Source organism: Zonotrichia leucophrys, chromosome 1 (assembly GCF_028769735.1).
Source record: "Zonotrichia leucophrys gambelii isolate GWCS_2022_RI chromosome 1, RI_Zleu_2.0, whole genome shotgun sequence".
NCBI classification, from domain to species: Eukaryota; Metazoa; Chordata; class Aves; order Passeriformes; family Passerellidae; genus Zonotrichia; species Zonotrichia leucophrys.
Window position 1 is genome coordinate 111,426,567 of NC_088169.1, and position 19,336 is coordinate 111,445,902.

General features: G+C 45.9%; 1 protein-coding gene across 2 annotated transcripts; it reads left to right on the top strand.

The window, feature by feature from the left end:
* The first annotated feature begins 6,625 nt into the window (after window positions 1-6,625).
* Window positions 6,626-14,540, top strand: ACP6 (acid phosphatase 6, lysophosphatidic). 2 transcript variants are annotated; one of them, XM_064703606.1, is made up of 10 exons: window positions 6,626-6,866; window positions 8,234-8,365; window positions 8,459-8,589; window positions 9,238-9,317; window positions 10,047-10,158; window positions 11,599-11,731; window positions 12,491-12,594; window positions 13,784-13,879; window positions 14,080-14,245; window positions 14,360-14,540. In XM_064703606.1, exons 1-10 carry the CDS (start codon window positions 6,672-6,674, stop codon window positions 14,483-14,485), a joined length of 1,275 nt encoding a protein of 424 aa, XP_064559676.1. In that variant the 5' UTR covers window positions 6,626-6,671; the 3' UTR covers window positions 14,486-14,540. The 2 variants fall into 2 exon arrangements, with proteins under 2 accessions (XP_064559676.1, XP_064559677.1); XM_064703607.1 differs by lacking the exons at window positions 6,626-6,866; window positions 8,234-8,365; window positions 9,238-9,317 and having other exon boundaries at window positions 8,457-8,589.
* The last annotated feature ends 4,796 nt before the right edge of the window (window positions 14,541-19,336 follow it).

The following is a 19,336-nucleotide window of genomic DNA, read 5'->3' on the forward strand; positions in this document are numbered from 1 at the left end:
TCCAAACTATGGACCATGAAATTAATAAGGGATAACTATGTATTTCTTAAAATTATCAACTGCTGCTTTGTGCTGGATTTCTCTGGCTGATTGCACGAAATAGCAAAATGCATGTCCTTTATTTAGGAATGCAAAAAAACCACAGTATGTCTCATGTCTCTGCTAGTTCTTGATAAGAGGAGCATTCACCCTGTGATTCTGCAACTGGTGTCACCCCAGATGTGGAGATTGCCCAAACTCTGCCATAATTCAGTTGGTTTTATGCTTCCTCAGAGCTGGTGGTGGGGAGCTAACTGCTGTTGGCTCCCTGACATTTTACACCATTCAGTGCCTGTATCAGCCTGATATGCAAAACAGCTTCTCCATTTGACCATATGAAACACGTTAAAGAGACTTGCCACACATGTGCAATTAGGTGCTGAAAAATAAAGTGACAAGGCTCAATGTCTGCTTTGAAAAAGCTCTTGGTTAAACCAACAAGTCTGATTTCCACAAACCTGTAGAGGAAAATGTTATTTTTAAAAAGTTCCTTGTTTTTTATTATTTTATTTTATTTTACTTTATTTTTTCCAGGGTATGAGAGCTGCAGGATCAAGAATAGATGATGAGTTATAAACCTTTCAAAGCAGAGATTTGGCATGGGAATTCTGACAACCATCAATGTGAGCAATGCCGCCAGGCACCATTCACAATCCACAGCATCTTTCAAACCTGTCGGGGGTTTTTAGAAAGGGCTAAAAATAAATGCAGAAATGCAGCAATATATATTTACACACACACATATTATTGTTCAAAAAAAAAAAGAACAGGTGGTCCTGCCAGCAGTGTAAACACAGATGACTCTTGAAAACAGCTAACAAACAGCCAGCTGAGCAGCCTTTCCTAGCCATGCAAGCAGCACTTTGAGAACTCTCCTTGAGTTCTCCCAGCCAGAATCATCTGGGATCCAGACTCTCTGTCATGACAAGGCCTGGGTACTCCCAAGTGTCTTGATTTCCTCCACCCAATATATTCACACAATTCCACCCTCTTGACCTCCTGTGGATTATTGCCCTTCTGAAAATAACACGCATGGAACAGCTGGTGGGGCCAGAAATGTCTTAAATGTAAATAGCACAAGTCCCTGTTTTCTAGCTCCCCACCACTTGATCTGACCCCTATCCTCATGTAATGAAGCGGAGAATTCCCTGAAGGGGAAAAAGGATCAGGGCACTATGGACAGCCCAGAAGGATTCAAACAGCAAACGTGAGTGGCTGCATGGTGAAACCCATCAAGTCCACTACCTGCAGGGAAAGTGAAGAAGAAAACATGAAACAGTCCTGCAGTCTCAAAATTTATTCTATACCTGCAGGGAAAAAAAAAAGGAAAAAAAAGACAAAAAGAAGAAAAAAACCCAAAACCACCAACATTTCAACCCAGATTTCCGTTATGTCTCCTCTGCCCACCACAGGAAGACTGATGTCACAGGCTGAATCACACACATAAATCCTCCTGCATGGTCACTTCTCTCTGAGTATGAAAGCATGACAAAACAACTTTGCTAGGCTCAACATCATCTCTTGGCAGCCCTTCTCTCCTGGCTGTTTTGAAAAGCAGCATATGTAATTTACACTTACACCATCTCCTTTTTAATTTCACCTCATCCCAAAACATTTGGTCTAATAGAAATACCCTTGGTTTGATATAGATCCACGAAAAGTAAATGAGGTGATAAAGCTTAGAAGTGCCAAATGGTTAAGTGCTGCCACAGGGGAGTACATCTGCCACGGCATCAGAGCACCAAGTCCCAGGATGCAGCATCTCGGGCACGGTGACAGACTGGCAGCTCTCCCACCCCACCTGGACTGCACAGGCACAGAGAGTCCACCTGACATGGCTGGGAACAGCTTATCCAGCTTGCTTCTGGAGGCTCTACTTCCCCCAGCCTTCCTGTGCAAGGGAAAAACACTCTCTCAAAGCTGAAGAGAAAACCAGCCTGCTGTTCTCCCAGAGCGGCGCATAATTGAGTCGGCGTGATGCCGCACGCTACCAAATGCAGCAGATGGCTGCAGGCATCATCCAGTTTAGGATGACAAAGTTGGAACAAAAGAAAAACAGAAGGCAGGGAATGCATCTTCTGCTCTGGGTTACTGGGCAGGGGCTGAACCGTGGCACAGTCGGGCCATCGCCAGCACACAGCCAGCTTCCAGCTCTGCCCCTGCCACACGGACAATGACCAAATGCCCAAGCCTGGAAATGACAAACAAAAGTGAGGGAAAGCCACATCTTCCCAGGTAAAAGAGGCAGGAAACTACCAGCTGTCTGATGACCTGTTTCTAAAACCCATAAAAGAAAATCTCCAAAAATCCCCTCACAATGCCAGCCCTAAATATGACAAGTCTGACTTCCAGAACTCTCCCACAAAACCTGCAGGAATTCAGAAATTGAATTATGACCTCTGTGTATCGACACACATCATTTCACTGCTGGAAGGTAAAGCACTGATGTGAAAGCATGCAGAAAATGAGACAAGATGCTTCAGATCTGTACAGTGTACCATGAATGGTGCCTTGCAGGGAGGGCTCGGTCTGTGGTGGCATTTAGGGGTTTATTTTTGCCAAATCCACCCCAAAGGATCACAGACTTTAGGAGTGGAAACATTCCTTCCATTTCCCCAGGCGCCTTGCTCACAAAGCAGCTGCCTACAAGGTTCACCACAAGAGACAGACTGGAGGAGACAGGAGAGATACAGCTCCACAGGAAGCTGCACAGCACACTCCAACAATTTATTTATAAAGTTCAGCCCTTTGTGAAGGCAATACAGCTTCCATGCCCAGTCTGACTGGTTTATAATAGCCACTGTGGTCAGCAGTCCTTGCAGGACACAGAGACACCACCATTAGCTCCAGAGTTGGGAATGGAGAAAGCTCTTTTGCCTGCAGGATGCTGCAGCCTGTGATCCTGAACAGGAATCCTGCACAAACTCCTGCCCATATTGCATTTGAGATTTCAGTGACCCCTTCAAGAGACCTGAGTGAAAGCACCTTCACTGCACTCAAAAAACCAGCCATGGGAACATTTTGGAGTGGAAGAAGTTTTTTGGAAGGGCAGGAAAACACTTTGTGCTACAGCAGAGCAGCCCGTCCTCCACACAGAGGTGGAGCTGCCCCAAAACAAGGCTGGCACACAGAGATATCGAGCTTGGCAGGAGCTGCTTGTGGCCCACTTTGGGCACTCACACCAGGCTGGTAAGGCACCCTTCTCCAGCAGGCAGGCTCCCAGCCCAGCTGCAGCCTGTGTGATGAAGAGCTGTGGGAGAACATTTCCAGTTCACTCTCCTCACTGAGCAAAATGCACTTGGGAAAGGAACCAAAGAAGTCAGGGCAACACGTCTATTTTCTGACCCCTATAAATCAGGGGGAAATAAACCCAATTCCCTAAGGGGCATTCAAATGCTATTAGTGCCTCTACCATACAAGCACTTTATGGTAAATCTCTGATTCACGCCATAAGGAGTTAAAGATCTTTCATAGAATGATAGAATGGTTTGGGTTGGAAGGGGACCTTGAAAATCATCCATTTCCAAACCCCCCATGGGCAGGGACACCTCCAACTAGACCAGAGCCCCATCCAACCTGGCCATCCTTTACCTTTGTTCAGGGACAAGATGTTCACTTAGTCCGAAAAACAATAAACCACACCAACTCATTAGGGTAAATGATTTCTTTTTTTAAGCATTATTTAATTTCAATCCACATGTGGAACAAAAAAACCTAATCATGCTACTGGCCTCACACCTTATCAATATGTCAGCCACACAATGACTGCGTGACTTGGTCAAACTACAAAGCTCACTGTGACTCAGTTTCCTCTTCAAAAAAAGGAATATGTAAACGCAAACCTATAAAACCAGGGTGTTCTGAGGTGTGAAACATTTTTGCAGCACGGTAAAAGGCAAATGATAGCAATCTAATATTTCGCAATGACAGTAATCATTGCATTTTGGTTAAATTCCAACCAGGAGGAAATTTGCACTCTGCTTTCAGAGTGGAAAGTTTCCTGAAATTTGTTTGTTCATTAGAGCTCATTACTTTCCTTCAGTGAAAAAAAATTTCACCCCTGGTGGCCATTGGATTAGCCTTCTGCTCCTCGTCTGGTCACAAAAAGCAACAGAAGGGTAAAAATAACAGGTCCTTTGAAAATGTTTCTGTAAAGATGGTGCATCCTAGAATAAATTTCTACACAGTTGGACAAAGGGAAAAAAATCAGGGCAACACCATTTGCTAAAAAATTGACAGCCGCCTGCTATTTTGGAGATCTCTCCTCTAATTGCAGGCACCTGCTGTGGCGTGGTGTACTCTAAAATATATCTCACCAGTAATGCTGCTTGGCAGCAGCCAGGGCCACCCAGGAGGGACCCTGCAGTCCCAGGCTTCACAACTTCACAGGAACTGGGGTTTTCTTCCAGGGTAACATTTGAGTGGAAATACAAATAAATTCAGTGTGAGCCTCTCTCCCTGCTCACTTCTATTACATCGCCTCTATCTCTCTTCCACCCTCCCTCCCTCTCCCTCTTAACTAATTTTTCCTGCTCCCTCTCCCTTCAGCATTCCTGACCCCTCACCCTCTTGCAACACAAAATTCAGGCTTCATTCCTTTGTTTGTTATTTCCTTGGCTTCTGAAATATTTTTTTCCCTTCTCTCTCTGCTTTTGTTGTGTCTCTGTGTTTCACGTACTCTCAAGCTCAGAAAACTCAGGCAACCTTTTCAGGACTGCAAGGCTTTGAGAGACACGAGATGACCAAAATCCCTGCTCTGCACGTCCTGGTGTCTGTGCCAGCCTCACACCACCTGCAGCAGCTCCTCCCTCTGGCCTTTGTGCAGGTCACCATCCTCCCCCTCCTCTTTCTCCTTCACCCTTGCCCTGCTCCCTGAAAACCTCCAGGGATTATGACTCCAACACCTTCCTGGGCACCCCATTCCAATATCTAATTGTGACGTTTTTCACAGGGGTTTTTGGTTGAGGGAAAAGATGAGGATCTGACTCTATGTTTCAGAAGGCTTGATTTATTATTTTATGATATATATTACAGTAAAACTATACTAAAAGAATAAAAGAAAGGATTTCATCAGAAGGCTAGCTAAGAATAGAAAAAGAAAGAATGATAACAAAGGGTCTGTCTCGGAATCTGTGTCCAAGCCAGCTGACTGTGATTGGCCATTAATTACAAACATCTAACATGGGCCAATCACAGATCCACCTGTTCCATTCTACTGCAGCAGATAATCAATGTTTACATTTTATTCTTGAAGCCTCTCAGTTTCTCAGGAGGAAAAATCCTAAAGAAAGGATTTTTCATAAAAGAAGTCTACGACATCTAATCACCTTTTGTGTGAAGAAATTCCTCTGAATGTCCAACCTGAACCTCCCCAGCACAGCTCGAGGCAGAGACCAAACCTCCCTGGGCACACCGTGCTTTCGGGTGGCTGTAGAGCAGTGAGGTGCCCCCTGAGCCTCCTTTTCTCCAGACTCAACACCCCCAGCTCCCTGAGCTCACAGCACTGGCACTCCAGACCCTTCCCCTGACTCGCTCCAGCCCCTCAAGGCCTTTTCCGAAGTGAGAGCCCAGAACTGGACATGGCATTCGAGTACAGAGGGACAATCCCTGCCCTGCTCCTGCTGCCCACGCTGTTCCTGCTCCAGGCCAGGGTGTCACTGTTGGCCTGCTCGGCCACCTGGGCACACCTGGTTCAGTTCAATCCCTCTGTGAAAAATGCATGTATTTTATTATTGGCTTTTCGCAAATATTAAAACAAATATTATATGCGTTGTGTTAGAAAGTAATGCTGTATTCATTCTCTTAAGTACTGTGTTAAATATCGTTTTAGGTTATAAAAAGTGTTAAAGTAGGAACTATGCTATGTAAGATGCTTTGTTTAAAAGAAAGGACTTGCAGCGAGATAGCAGCCACAAGACACCTACATCTTTCAGAGAAAAGGAATTTATTGCCCTCTTATAAGAAGAAACGAACTACTTTCTGCCTCGAAGGCGCTGTTAGGATTTGAAGGAAGAAGTTGATGATGACCAGACAGAATCCTGTATTTAAATGAAATTTATGCATCATGTATGAAGTGTATGAATATGCAACAGGTTTTTAAGGGTTAATCCTTTGTTAATATGTGTCCTTTTTCGGGCTCGTGATGCCCAGAAAAAGGTACCCAGACATCCGTAACTCTTGGTACTTATTGTCTCATATTGTCCTAATTGAGTTTACCCAGATTGTTATTACTCTAATTGTGTTACTATTTTTTAAACCATTTTATTACCGTTAAACTTTTAAAAATTTTAAAAACAAGTGATTGGCGTTTTTCACACCGGCGCCCCAGGTCCTTTCACAGTGGGCCACCTTCCAGCCACTGTTCCCCGCGCCTGGAACGCTACGCGGGGTTACCGGGCACGCTGGCACCGCGCGAGTGCCAGGGAAGGTAACGAAACGCAGGCACGCGAACACCGGCTGCCGCGGGCGCCGGCCGTGCCGCCCAGCGCCACAACGTTCCCCTGCGCGGCGCCCGCCGGGAGCCGCAGTCCCCGCCTGGTCCTCGTCCGCGGCCGTTTCCAGGCGGGGCTCGGCCGGGGACTGCCCTTCCCACTGTTCCCCGCGGTGCGGGCGGCCGGGCCGGCGGGGCCGCCATGGGCTGGGGGCTCCGGCTGTGCGTGCTGGGCGGCCTGGCTGCCTGGACGCAGCGGCGCCGGGCGGCGGCGGCTGCCTCCGAGTGGAGCGACAGCGAGGCCGGGCGGCGGCGGTATCTGGAGCTGAGGCTGGTGCAGGTCCTGTTCCGGCACGGGGCGCGCACCCCGCTGCGGCCGATCCCGGGGATAGAGCCGGTGAGCTCGGGACGGGACGGGTCGGGGCACGGGCGGTGCGGAGGTGCCCCGAGCCCGAGCCGGCGGCGTGCTCGCCGCCGAGCTCCTGCCTCGCTGCCGGCAGCCTGCTGGTTTGCCGTTTATTCCCCTTCGAAAGAGATACCGAGAGTGATTTCCGAGGGGAAAGAATGGGAATTGGGAGCTTGCACCGCATGCCGCGAGTGGCTGGACAGCTGCCCAGTGGAAAAAGGCCTGGGGGTGCTGCTTGACAGCGACTGCAGTGAGCCCGATGTGGGCCGAGGAGGCCAGTGCCATCCTGGCCAGGAGCAGGGCAGGATCGTCCCTGTCCAGTTCTGGGTGCCTCAGTTCAGGAAGGACACTGAGGGGTGCTGGAGCGATGGCAGAGAAAGGCCACGGACCTGGGAAGGATCTGGAGCACAAATGTTAGGAGAAGCCACCGAGGGAGCTGGGGGTGTTTGGTCTAGAAAAGAGGAAGCTTAGGGGTGACCTTATCACTCTCTACAACTCCTTGAAAAGAAGTTGTAGCCAGTTATGGTCAGTCTTTTCTCCCAGCAGGATGACAGGAGACAGTCTTTAATCTGTGCCCCAGGAGGTTCAGGTTGGACATTAGGACGAATTTCTTTACCAAGAGGGGGATTAGACATTGGAATGGGCTGCCCAGGGAGGTGCAGGAGTTCCCTGTCCCTGGAGGTGTTGAAGGAAAGACTGGATGTGGCACTGTGGCCTGGTTGACACAATGGTGTTCAGTCACAGGTTGGGCTTGATGATCTCAGAGGTCTCATCCAACCTAATTAATTCTGTGATTCTTTAAAATGGAACAGCAATAGCACATTAGTGGGACAGAAGACAGCAGAGGGAACAATTGCTGCAGCTACAGGAAGCCCTCAGGGGCAGGATACAGGGATGGGCATCCCGGGACTTTACTCCAAGGCCAAGTTGTGCACCTCAGAACAGGTGCTCAGCAAAGGTGTGGCTCCTGCCTCTGTGTTAGCACAAGGGATCTGGCTTCCCCAGCTTTCACTGAGGTGGCTGGGAAGGCAGCAGGGGTTAGCTCAGGTAGTTTCCTGTAGCAGCTTTTAGATGTGTAACAAAGAGCAACAATTGTGATTTCCTACAGATTTTTCTCCTGTAAGGGAAGTAAAGCAAGTGCTGCATTTCCTGCACATCACATCTGCAAATCCAGAGAGTAGCACTGCTCTCATTTCTCTATGAGCTGTGTAAAGAGATCCCTTTGTCTCCGTGTTGTGTTGTTGGCAAGCCAGCACACTGTAATACTCCAGTTTTAGTTTAATGCTCTTAAAAGTCCTTGGTTTAATGCCCTTGAAACTTTTCCACTGAAGCAGTTTGTTTGTTTGTTTGTTTTGAAGCGGGTGGAATGGCAACCTACTCTTTTGGATGTACCTCCTAGGACTAAGTTTGAGTACATGGTGACAGACCTAAATGGAGGACCTCAACCTCCCTCACTCTTGGATGAGGAATACTGTAAGACTGTTTTTAAGGTAAGAGTGTATTTGCTGGTGGATTCATCTTTCCTCCGTAGACTTTTTTATTTCTATGGTCCACTGGAGACCTCTCCTTCTCTTTGCTCTTAGGGTGGTGCAGCCGCAGGACAGCTGACCTGTGTGGGGATGAAGCAGATGTACACCCTGGGGCAACGGCTGAGGAGAAACTATATGGAAGAAGTCCAGTTTCTTTCACCAATATTTAAGTCTGCTGAAGTCTTGTGAGTCTCTCAGTTCCCTCCTGGACCTTCCTATCTTCCTGCCTCTTAACCAGTAGCCTTGTGCTAGGGAACACTGGATAGCATATCCTTCTTCACCCCACAGCAAACTGTCTGGCCCCCCTGGGCCTTCATCTTTGCTTAGCCTGCAGAGCCTGGCACTAGAAATCACTCATGACACAAAGCATTCAATTGCCCAGCAGTCCTGAGAGTGATGCCAGGGACAGATTCATCTCACCTAGGCTGAGCCACTGGCAGTGCTGTTATGCACTTTCGTGGTGAGCCCAACACCACAAAGAGAAACAGGCATTTCTGGAGCACCATTTAACTCACTGCAAACAGCTGAAGTTCAGTGAGATGAAGCAACCCCTGCTGCTCACATCAGTAATGCTGAGAGCATCTGGCTTAGGATGAGATAAAAAAAATCACACCAGAGAAGTGCCAGTTTATCTCCACTATCTCTGACAAGCAGTTAAAGGGCAGTTCAGATTATAGGTGTCTACCTAAGATATCTATAGTGACAAAAGATGAGTCCTACCACAGATTTCCAAAGCCATGGTGGAATCCTCAGTTCCAGCAAGACCTCCCCACTGCAGCCATGCTAACATGAAGGAGAAAGTGCTGCCTCACAAACTGCTTTCTCTCTTTCAGCATCCGTTCCACTAATATTGTCCGGAATCTGGAGTCCACACGCTGCGTGCTAGCTGGGCTGTACCAAGAGCAGAAAGAAGGTTGGGGAGACTTCTGAATAGTGCCTTTCCTTGCTTAGTCTTCCCTAGATGCTCACACCTTCTGTATCCTAACTCTCTTTGGCTCCTAGTTGTTACTTCTTCCTCGGTTCTTTGCACTTGTCTCCCTTCCTCAGTTCTCCTGGTCCTGTAGTTCTTTACCACCTTGTCACTTGTTCCCTCTCCTTGCGTATCTTTCTGCTGCTCTTTCAGACCTGCTGAGGAGGTTAGTGTTAACCCTCTTCAAAATCAAGAAGGCAAAAAGTTCACACATCAGAAAAAGGTTTCTCAGGGAAACCCAAGAGTCTTGGATACAAGTTCAGTATCTGGAGTAACTTTCACCTGTATCCTGCAGTTGGTAACTACTTGTTCTAAAAATACGCTCTGCATTTTAAAGATCTCACATCTGCTCCTTCCACATTCAGTTCCACTAACAAGTAGAAGTGACTTGCCAGAGCTCCTTACACTTGATGACACAGAGACTAATTTCTGGCACTAAGAAAAATGAACACAGAATTGGGAAGCTTTACAAGGTGCACAGCAGGCATCCCTGTGGAAATAAATGCACAGAAACAAGTACAGTGGCTTGTGTTGCAGGTGATAGATAGCTCGAGGGAAATTGCTAGTTGATAACACTGGACTTGAGCACTAAGACTGGGGGAGTGATTATAAAGCAGTCTAAAGAAACACAGCTGCACTACTGATCACAGAAACTTCCTTCTTGTTCCACAGATCCTTGTTCCAAAGTTTCTCTTGAAGTTCCAGTTATTGTCACTGATGAAGCGTGCACTGAAATACTCTACCCCAATTACCAGAACTGCCGGCGCCTGAAAGACATGACCAGGTAATTGCCAGCAATATCTCCCCGTATGATTTCACTGCTGTTTCGTTTCACCAGTAGTCATTTACAACAGCACATTTTCTTCCCATTTCCCAATTTCTTTCCCTACCACTTACTGTTCTTTGGGAATGGTTAGCTAGTTGTATAAAATACTTGGTAAGTGGAATTATACACCAAGCAGTGGCAGCAGAAGAAAATAAAATAGAGACTTTTCCTTGAAAGAACAGTTTAATTTAGTCTGTGTCTAGCAAACATTCATTACTAGCTAATGTACAGCTAGTCTGTAGCATTGCTGCAGGGCAGAATTAATGTCATCTACATGTCTTAACAAGCCTTTCAAGTGTGAACATATTGGGCCTCCTTTTTATATTCAGCTTCTGGTTTGGGGGTTATTTCAGCACTCCCGTCGCATTCATACCTTGAAGAAACTGAAATATACTCAGCCTTGACATATTTAATGAAGGCCAATGAAGTGAAATAAGGAAGATCCTACATAGAACACTCATGTTTGTGGAGTCAGGTTCTCTGAAATGCCTGTGCCAGGCTTGGGCACAGGGCAGAAAATGAAAAAGAGAGGCAGATATATTACACTTGGGCTGGATTGTACATTAGCATGTCTTTGCCCAAAATTCAAGAGCTGTCAGAATTCACTTGCAAGAGCTCACTGTGCAGTGTTTGACTCTGCAGCAAAGGACTGGTCTAGACAGTGGTGAGGTGACAGTCCCTAGAAGCAGCATATTCAGCCTCCTTAAGTAAACCACTAGTCCTGTAAAAAAGGAGTAAACTGCAGGGTCTGCTGCTCCCTGCCCCCCTCTGCCCACCAACTGCACATTTTGTGACCATATCAAGGTAGATGTTTTGAGCTGCACTAAGCACTGGCTGAGCTTGCAAGCTACCTAGAGACTACAATGGCCAGCATGGATATTCTCAGATAATTTTTTTAAAGTAGAATTTAAAGCAGCATAAAGATGCAAATGGCTTCCAACAAAGCAAAAGTTGGATTTAAGCTACAAGCGAGTATCTAGGTGTTTCCCATTTCCCACACCATACAGCAATCAGTTTAAAGCTGCTGCTTTCCTGAGGCAGTTAAAAGCCTCATGAAAGAAGACACAGACCTGTACTGTTGCAGTATGACCAGATCTGTTAGCTGATACACAGCCCTTGCTTAGGGGGTGGCACTTCTGGGCTGTTCACATCTCATCTTAATTTTTCCTCCTGCCTTTGGGAGAGCAGAAAGCCAGCTCTGATCCTTGAAATCTGGATACAGCATCTGTCCTTTCTGCAGCTCAGAATCCCAACATCAGGAATCCCTCAATATGCTGCAGTGCTTCTCTTCTACCCCTCACTGATGTGGGAGAACTCCACTGGGCTGGGTGATGAGAAAAACAAAAGATAGAAAACCTGGTGTGTGAAAAATTTTTGGTTTTCTTAATTCCTTTACAGGAATAAGTCAGAGAATGCTATGCACCAGCCAGGCATCTGCGATGACTTGGCAAAAATTAAGAAGAGTATGTGCATTAATGATGATGAGTCTCTGGATTTTTTTGTCCTCCTTGATAACATTTCTGCTGAGCAGGTGAGCTGAGCCTTTCTCTTGCATTATCACAGAAAGAAACATCCCCTTACCATGTACATGGAGGAAATGACAGTGCCAGCACCCACAGATACCAGTGTGCACTCCAGCAGCTTTCTATGCAACCCAGAATGCTTCTAGAAATAGCATGGCCTTTAGAAAAAGGGGTTGTGGGGTCACCCTTGCTGTGGGATGGATGAAGACTTGTCTCCAGTATTTTTGTTCTTACCTTGAAATCCAGGGACAGCAAGCCTCCAGACCTCTTCCCTGCACTCCTCTAAGTATTTCTTTCAAGTGTAATGTAGAGCTAACAGAGACATTGGGCCCTGCTTCCCCATTATAAAGTGCTTTCCCTCTTTTGGCACTCAGACCTAACAGTCATCTTAATGCCAGTTCCAGCACACTGCCTGTGAGCCAGACTGCTTTTGCTGCTGGAAGGAAGCTGGGCACATTTCTACCCCTCCTTAGTGCCTCTTTTTTGCTGGAGCTAATGATAACTGGTCTGCCAGCTGAATTGGCTCAATGTGTTACACTCCCCATGGAAATAGATCCTAAAGAACAAACATCCATCCTTCTGGTACACAGAGCGAGTCTGTATGTTTAAAACCATCCTAAAAATCCTCACGAGTATCGTAGTACAATACTGTAGTACAAGTGGTGTGACACAAGCAGCTGTTTTCTGTGGGCAGCCGTCCATGTGTCTTCAGGCTGGGTTCAGAAAGGGTCAAACCCTAGCACTCTGCTGCATTCCTCCTTCCACAGGCACACAATATGCCAAGCTTCCCTGCGCTGAGGAACTTCCAGCCGACGGTGGAACGCCGATGTGTTGACTCCATGCTTTTCGTTCTGGGAGACACTTGTTCCAGGTGACTGCCTGTGTCCATGCCTCTGGCCTCAGTGGCTGTCTTACCTAGGGTGGATGTGCTAAACCAGCTCACTTCAGCAGACAGAAATGCTTTCCCATCTGCTGCATTCCCCCACCAGAGCCCACTCATGAGTTTTGTGCCTCAGGCATCTCAAGGTAAAGTTCAGCACCTTGAGCCCTAGGAAAAAGGATTGCACACTGAGGTAGGCAGTGAAGGCCTCAGTTGCCACCGAGGTTTAAGTGAACCAGTGGCAAAAGCAGAAGCAAAGAGGAGATGCTTCCAGCCCATGCCCTGAGGCTGCCCTTGCAGTTGCACAAGTACAGTCCAAACTCCAGCCTGGGAAGCTTTTCCCAGGGATGGCACCTGCACAGCTCGGCTGAGAAGCGCTGGCGCTAGCGGAAAAAGTGATGCCAGGCCCTGCACACATGTAACTACATGCAGAGAGAATCTGCTGCTACGTGCAGCTAATTACCTCCTCCACAGTTGTTTGTAAAGGCTGGCTGAGTTGCTAGCCTAGCAGTCATTTTCCTTTCAGATTCATTTGCAGCTGCCACATTCACTGGCTCTTCTCAGGTGGTAGTACAGGACTGTCTTTTCTTTACCATGTATTAGAGATCTCAGGTAATGAAAGACTGATTTACCCAATTCCCACAACACCCAGGAGAGTTAGTCACACACATCTTCCATTTCCACTGATGTATTCATTAGGTAGAGGGAGTTTCTTCCCACCCAGGTAGTGTATAAAGATAATCTCTTTTCTTTAATAAGAGGATAAAAACTACTTTTTAAATGTAACATCCACCTTCTTGAATCCTGTCCCTCCTCACCAAAGACCCCAACCACTTCAGCTGCTGTTTTGCAGCAGTAATCTCCCCTAGATTACTCAAAAACCATACCAGGGAAACACAACAGCCTAGAGAACAATCAAAGAGTTTCTAGATTGTCATTTACATGGCCACACCTCATGAGACTATTGTTAAGACATCTCTTCTCCCATTCTGCCGTCACATTAGAGTGGTGACTGCACAACAGATGAACTAAAAACTGGCCATATTAATTGCATTTAATAGTTCTTAGCTACACTCAGTGCAGGTGATCAAATCATAAGAGAAAAGCAGGTTCTCAAGTTTTCATGTATAATTGTGTGAAAGTTTTAAAACTAATAAATTTATTTCTGCTTCTTTTCTAGAGAAATGCTTCAGATGAGTATTGGCCTCCTGCTCAATACTTTGGAGAAGAACATTAAAGCAGCAGTAAATCCCTCAAATCCAGCTGAAAAGGCCAGGTACAGCACAGAACTCCTCCTCTAATCATTATAAATTCTAACTTGATGGCACTGTGAAAAACTGGTTCAGAAAGACATTGAATGTGTGGGATTAAAAGGAGTGCTCACCTGCTAAAAAAGCATGAGTGCTACTGCCTATCCATGGAGGAACACAACTGACATTCCAGGTCTGTCTTCTCCCGGTTTTTTTTTTTTTCCAGAAAGCTCTTCCTCTACGCTTCTCATGACTCCACTCTTATTCCTCTCCTGCTGGCACTGGGCACCTTTGATAACAAGTGGCCACCTTATGCTGCTGATGTGGCCCTGGAACTGTACCAGCACCGGCGCACCAAGGAGTGGTTTGTGCGCATGACCTACCAGGGAGAGGTGAGATCCCGTGGCAAGTCCCTCCTACAAATCTTGGGCTTGTGGTTCCACCATGCAGCAAAAAAGGGCTTTGGCAGTGCACAATATCTGTGATTCTGTCTCTTTGCCTTGCAGGAGCAAGTGGTGAAAGGCTGTAAAACAGGACTCTGCCCACTCGAAGAATTTCTGGAAGTTATTTCACGGTACTCACTCACTCCAGAGAAGTACAACAACCTGTGCTGCAAAGTGGACAGGATTTGAAAAACTAACTCATAATTAGTTATAAATTAAAGTTAGTCACAATTTATTGTCACAATCTTCGACTGTTTTTCTTTATGTCCTTGCTAGTCTTCTCTATTGCAAATGTATTTTAGATGAGGGGACATTTTCCTACCAGACACAGGGTGGCACAGTGTCACTTTACACTGTTAGCAGCAGGCTGAAAGAAGCCACGTGACAGAATGGCTCAAGTTTACTTCTGAGGTGACCACACAAAAGCAGGGAGAGGCTGAAAACAGCGAGGGTGAGAACAGACCATTTAAAATTGCCCATCTGTATCAGGAGTATTGACAAAACATGCCTCTTCCTCATATGCTGGGACTGTGGGATGAAGCCCAGCTTGCTCTGTGCTACCAGCCTTGAAAGCTTTGACATAACATTGATTTTATGTTTGATAAACTGCAGAAGCCATTGTGCCTTTCCCTTTCTTTTGGCATTTTGGAGGGTTGCTTTCTGCAGACAGATGAGCCTCCCTAATTGCACATCATTTAGCTACCCCATCTTCTTGAGGGCATTTTTGTGCATGGGAAACATCTCCAAAGGGACAGCAAGCCTCCAAACCTCTTCCCTGCACTCCTCTAATTATGGAAATTCTGCCATGAACATGCAGAACAACCACAGTGGGCCAAGTACAAGAACACACAATGTTGGTGAACTCTGCTTAATGTGCTTTAAACAAGGAAGTCTGGGGAGCTGCTATCGACTTCAGCTTTGGGCAGCAGTGACCTATTTTGCCCTTGCTGAAATAGGCAGACAGCACTAACCAACAGCACTACTTCTGGCTGAGATGACAGCTTTTCCTGTAAGAATCACAATGTTGCCAAAGTCCCAGAATGGTTTGGGTTGGAAGGGACCTTAAAGATCATATAGTCCCAAGCCCCTGCCATGGGCAGGGATGCCATCTACTTGGGCAGCTCAAAGCTCCATCCTGCCTGGTCTTAAACACTTTCAGGGATGGAGCATCCACAGCTTCTCTGTGCAATCTGTGCCAGTGCCTCACCACTCTCACAGTAAAGAATTTAACCTAAATCTCTCCTCTTTAGTTTAAAACTGTTCTCCCTTATCCTATCACTGTCTGCCCATGTAAAGAGCCCCCCATTAGGCACTGGAAGGCTGCTCTAAAGTCCTTCTGCAGCCTTCTCTTTTCCAGGCTTAGCAGCCCCAATTCTCTCAGCCTGTTTTCATAACAGAAGCTATCTAGTTCTCTGATAATCTTTGTGGCCTCCTCTGAACTGATCTGTACAGGTCCAAATCTTTCTTGTGCTGGGTGCCCCAGAGCTGGATGCAGCACTGCAGTGCAGTCTCACCAGAGCAGAGCAGAGGAGCAGAATCCCCTCCTTGAGTGCTGCCCACAGGGCTCTGGATGCAGCCCAGAACATGGTTGGGTTTTTGGGCTGCAAGCATACGGTGCTGGCTCATGTCCACATCCACCACAATTCCCAAGTGCTTCTCCACAGGGCTGCTCTCAATGACTTCTCCTAGGCTGGTCTCATGTGTGGGATTGCCCTGAGCCAGGTGCAGCAACAGGTACTGGGACTTGGTGAACACCACTAGTTTCTCACAGTCTCACTTCTCAAGTTTGTCCAGGTCCTTCTCTTGCGTCAACGGCACCACTTGACTTTGTGTCCTCTGCAAACCTGCTGAGGGTGCACTCCATCTCACTATTTCATTAAAAAAGATCTCCACTTTTATGTAAGTAAATAAAACATGGTCCCTACATCCCTTGGGATTGGCAGAGGTTAAAACAGGGGGACCATTTATTAAAATGGCCCTGCAATTTAGGTTCTGTGTTACCTCTTTTCACTTAGTGAAAAAATCACTTAATGTAAGCCATTGACAGGTATGTGATGGAGGCACTAGAGCACCTTTTCCCTAAGAAGAATGGGCTGGATTTACCCCTACCCTTTCATTAGCCTGCCCCCACCACAATTGCATGTTGACACCATGCACAGCGAACAGAATAATTTGAATGCTAAATACATTGCTGGAGGTCTCACTGAACTGCTATTAGAAGCTGTCAAAAAAAGCAAACACAACATTGTTATTTTCCATCAAGTTTTTGTACAGCCTGAAACCACAATGCCACTACATAAAAATCAATGCCTACCCCTCCTTAAGAACAGTGTGTTCTGCTCTAATCAAGCTCCCTCTTATACACAGTTTCAAGTATTTGGGGAACAGTGATGAAATACTAGGTCTACAATTACAAGTTATTTGTGAGGCATGAACTGCTTGGAAAAAGGAATCAGGAACTTTGGCCATACCAAAGGGGAATTCACATACCTATTCTTAAATAATAACTAGGAGCATCCCTAACAAAACTGACCAGCAGCAAGGTAAAAAGTTGCAACACAGCCACAAGCCAGAGCACTTAGAAGCACAAGTTGCTCAAGAGGGCACTGCTTTTACAGAATTAAGATCCTCCTATCACTCTAGGCAGGCTAACACAAATTTCAGTAACAGCAGAAGACCTGAGAAAAGCAGGCCAGCGGCCTGGAGGAAGGCACCACTGGGAACAGGTCACTTCACTGGCTCTTGCAGGGTTTCTGCAGTGCCCCTTCTGCCCTGTTCTAGCCTTACCTTTGCCCTCAAAGTGGTTGGGCCATGCAATGGTCCATCTCTTCCATGGTAGTTGTGGCCCACAGGATGGAGGAGTTATTTCTGACCACAGCTAGTGTAAATGATCATTTCAGAAGAGGATTGGTTGGACAGTGGAAGAGTTTTAATACCAAAAGACACAGATAAGTGGGAGCTACTGTATTGAAAACACAGCATGGAAGAGCTGAGGCATTCCTGAGAATGTGGAATAAAAGTCTCAGAAATCAACAATTTCCCAGTATCCCAAACAAAACAGCATCACTTTTTTTTTGTGTCATTAACTATTTTAGGTTAAAAATGACTACCAACTAACAAAGTAAAGTACATTTTAGTAAATACAGGCCTGTATCAAACATGGATCATTTTTCCTCGAGAAGTGTCCCATTAGGGAACAGGTTTCAGCCAGCAGCCTGGTAAGGCTGCACAAGGAAACCATTCACCATCATGACTGAAGAAGGACACCACTGTCAGACATATTTTCTGAAAAACCCTTTCATTAGGATCTTTTCTCCTGAGAATCTGGGAAGCTTCAGCTTCTCCATGTTTTACTACTTTGGAATGTGATTTGGAGAACTGTTTACCCACAATGTGAAATTGTTTTTACTTGATGACCAATGACAGCCACCTGTGTCGAGGTTGTGAGCAGTCACAAGATTTTATTATTCTTTTTCCTTTCCTTGCTTTCTGATGAAATCCTTTCTTCTATTCTTTTAGTATAGTTTTAATATACAATTTTCTTTTAATATAATATATAATAAAATAATAAATCAGCCTTCTGAAACATGGAGTCAAGATTCTCATCTCTTCCCTCATCCTGGGACCCTGTGAACACCACCACATACCACCAATAAAATGTAGCCCATTCTGCCACCCCAGTGAGAACCAGCACAGCAGAGAGCACACAAAGCACCTCAAAATTAAGCCCTGCATATACCCTATTTATAATAGTCCCAACACTGGGGGAACAAAAAATGGGGCATTTCAACTTACCCTCAGAAAGATTTGGGCACCCACATCTACTCTCAATCAGGACACATGTATTGTACCAGAAGCACTGCCAGCATTCAGATCCCAACCAAGACTGATGCAGATCAGATCTCCACACATAGGTCTGTCTTCCAAATGTGACCCATCAGACACCCCAAGGATGTCAGGACTAAACTCTAAGGCTGGCTCCTTGCTGTCATCTTCTTTGGCAGATTGGCTGGTCCATGATCCAGGTACAAATCTCCAGTTTATTTGGATGGTGCTTAAAACTGCCCGTGTACTTCACAGTTGACCTGAGTGCAAGTCTACTAATTTAAAACAAACAGATTTCAAATATTTTAAACTTTTGATTTAGCAGGCACATTACTTCGCATTTCAGAAGTTCACCATCTGCTGGGTTTACCTTTTAAGTCTCTCCACACTCCGGCTGCGCAGCCATCTGGGATGAGATAATTTGAACAGCAGACTGTTTCCTCCCATGTTACTAGAGAGGAAGAGCAGCCAAGCATGTATGAATAAAGTCTATTTCATTCTTTCAAACAAAGGTGGAGGAGGATGATTTGAAAGCTTAAAAAAAAAAAGGGGGGAGGGGGGGGAGAAAACTAAAAATGGCAACCCACTTTCCATCTTCAACTGCACCATGACTACCAAAGCTGAGTCACAGTTACTATTGATGAGCAGGAGGGAACAGATCCTGACTTACAGATCCTCAGGTGAATCCACAAGGCTGACAGCTAGAAAGCTTTTCCATTTGCAAAGCAAAAAGGGAAGAAATGGAATCAGAGCAGAACAAAGAAGTTCATCTACATACATCTACACAGTCATTTTCACAACTGGAGCCAGTTAAGACCTTCGCAACTCTTGTTCATCTGCTGGTGCAAACACTGAGGTTGAGTGCACCTATGTGGACTCAGGAGAATCCACATCTTCTGCACTTCCTGTAGGAAAAATCTTACTAAGATACCAAATGCCAGCATCATAAATTAGACACAGAAGGAACTTTAATTTTACAGTATGTTTAAAATGTATCCTCTCACTGTTCGGTGGCTTTGAAACAGTGAATTTCCTATGCTAATTTTCCTAGAATAAGTCACAGCCACCTCAAATCCTTTGCCATTCAAAATCTTAACAGGCATAGGAGGCCCTACGACAGTTTAAAAAAATCCCAAAACCTTCTGTTCATTTCTATGTTGATCAAGAACTTTGCTTTGTTCAACATGGTAAAAACAGTCAGGAGTGATGGCAGAA

What these genes read in the sequence shown, in the direction of transcription:
- ACP6 (XM_064703606.1), top strand. Translation starts at nt 6,672, where the DNA reads ATGGGCTGGGGGCTCCGGCTGTGCGTGCTGGGCGGCCTGGCTGCCTGG. An exon ending in GTACCAAGAGCAGAAAGAAG is followed by an intron (nt 9,318 to 10,046) that starts GTTGGGGAGACT and finishes CTTGTTCCACAG; the next exon opens with ATCCTTGTTCCAAAGTTTCT. An exon ending in CGCCTGAAAGACATGACCAG is followed by an intron (nt 10,159 to 11,598) that starts GTAATTGCCAGC and finishes ATTCCTTTACAG; the next exon opens with GAATAAGTCAGAGAATGCTA.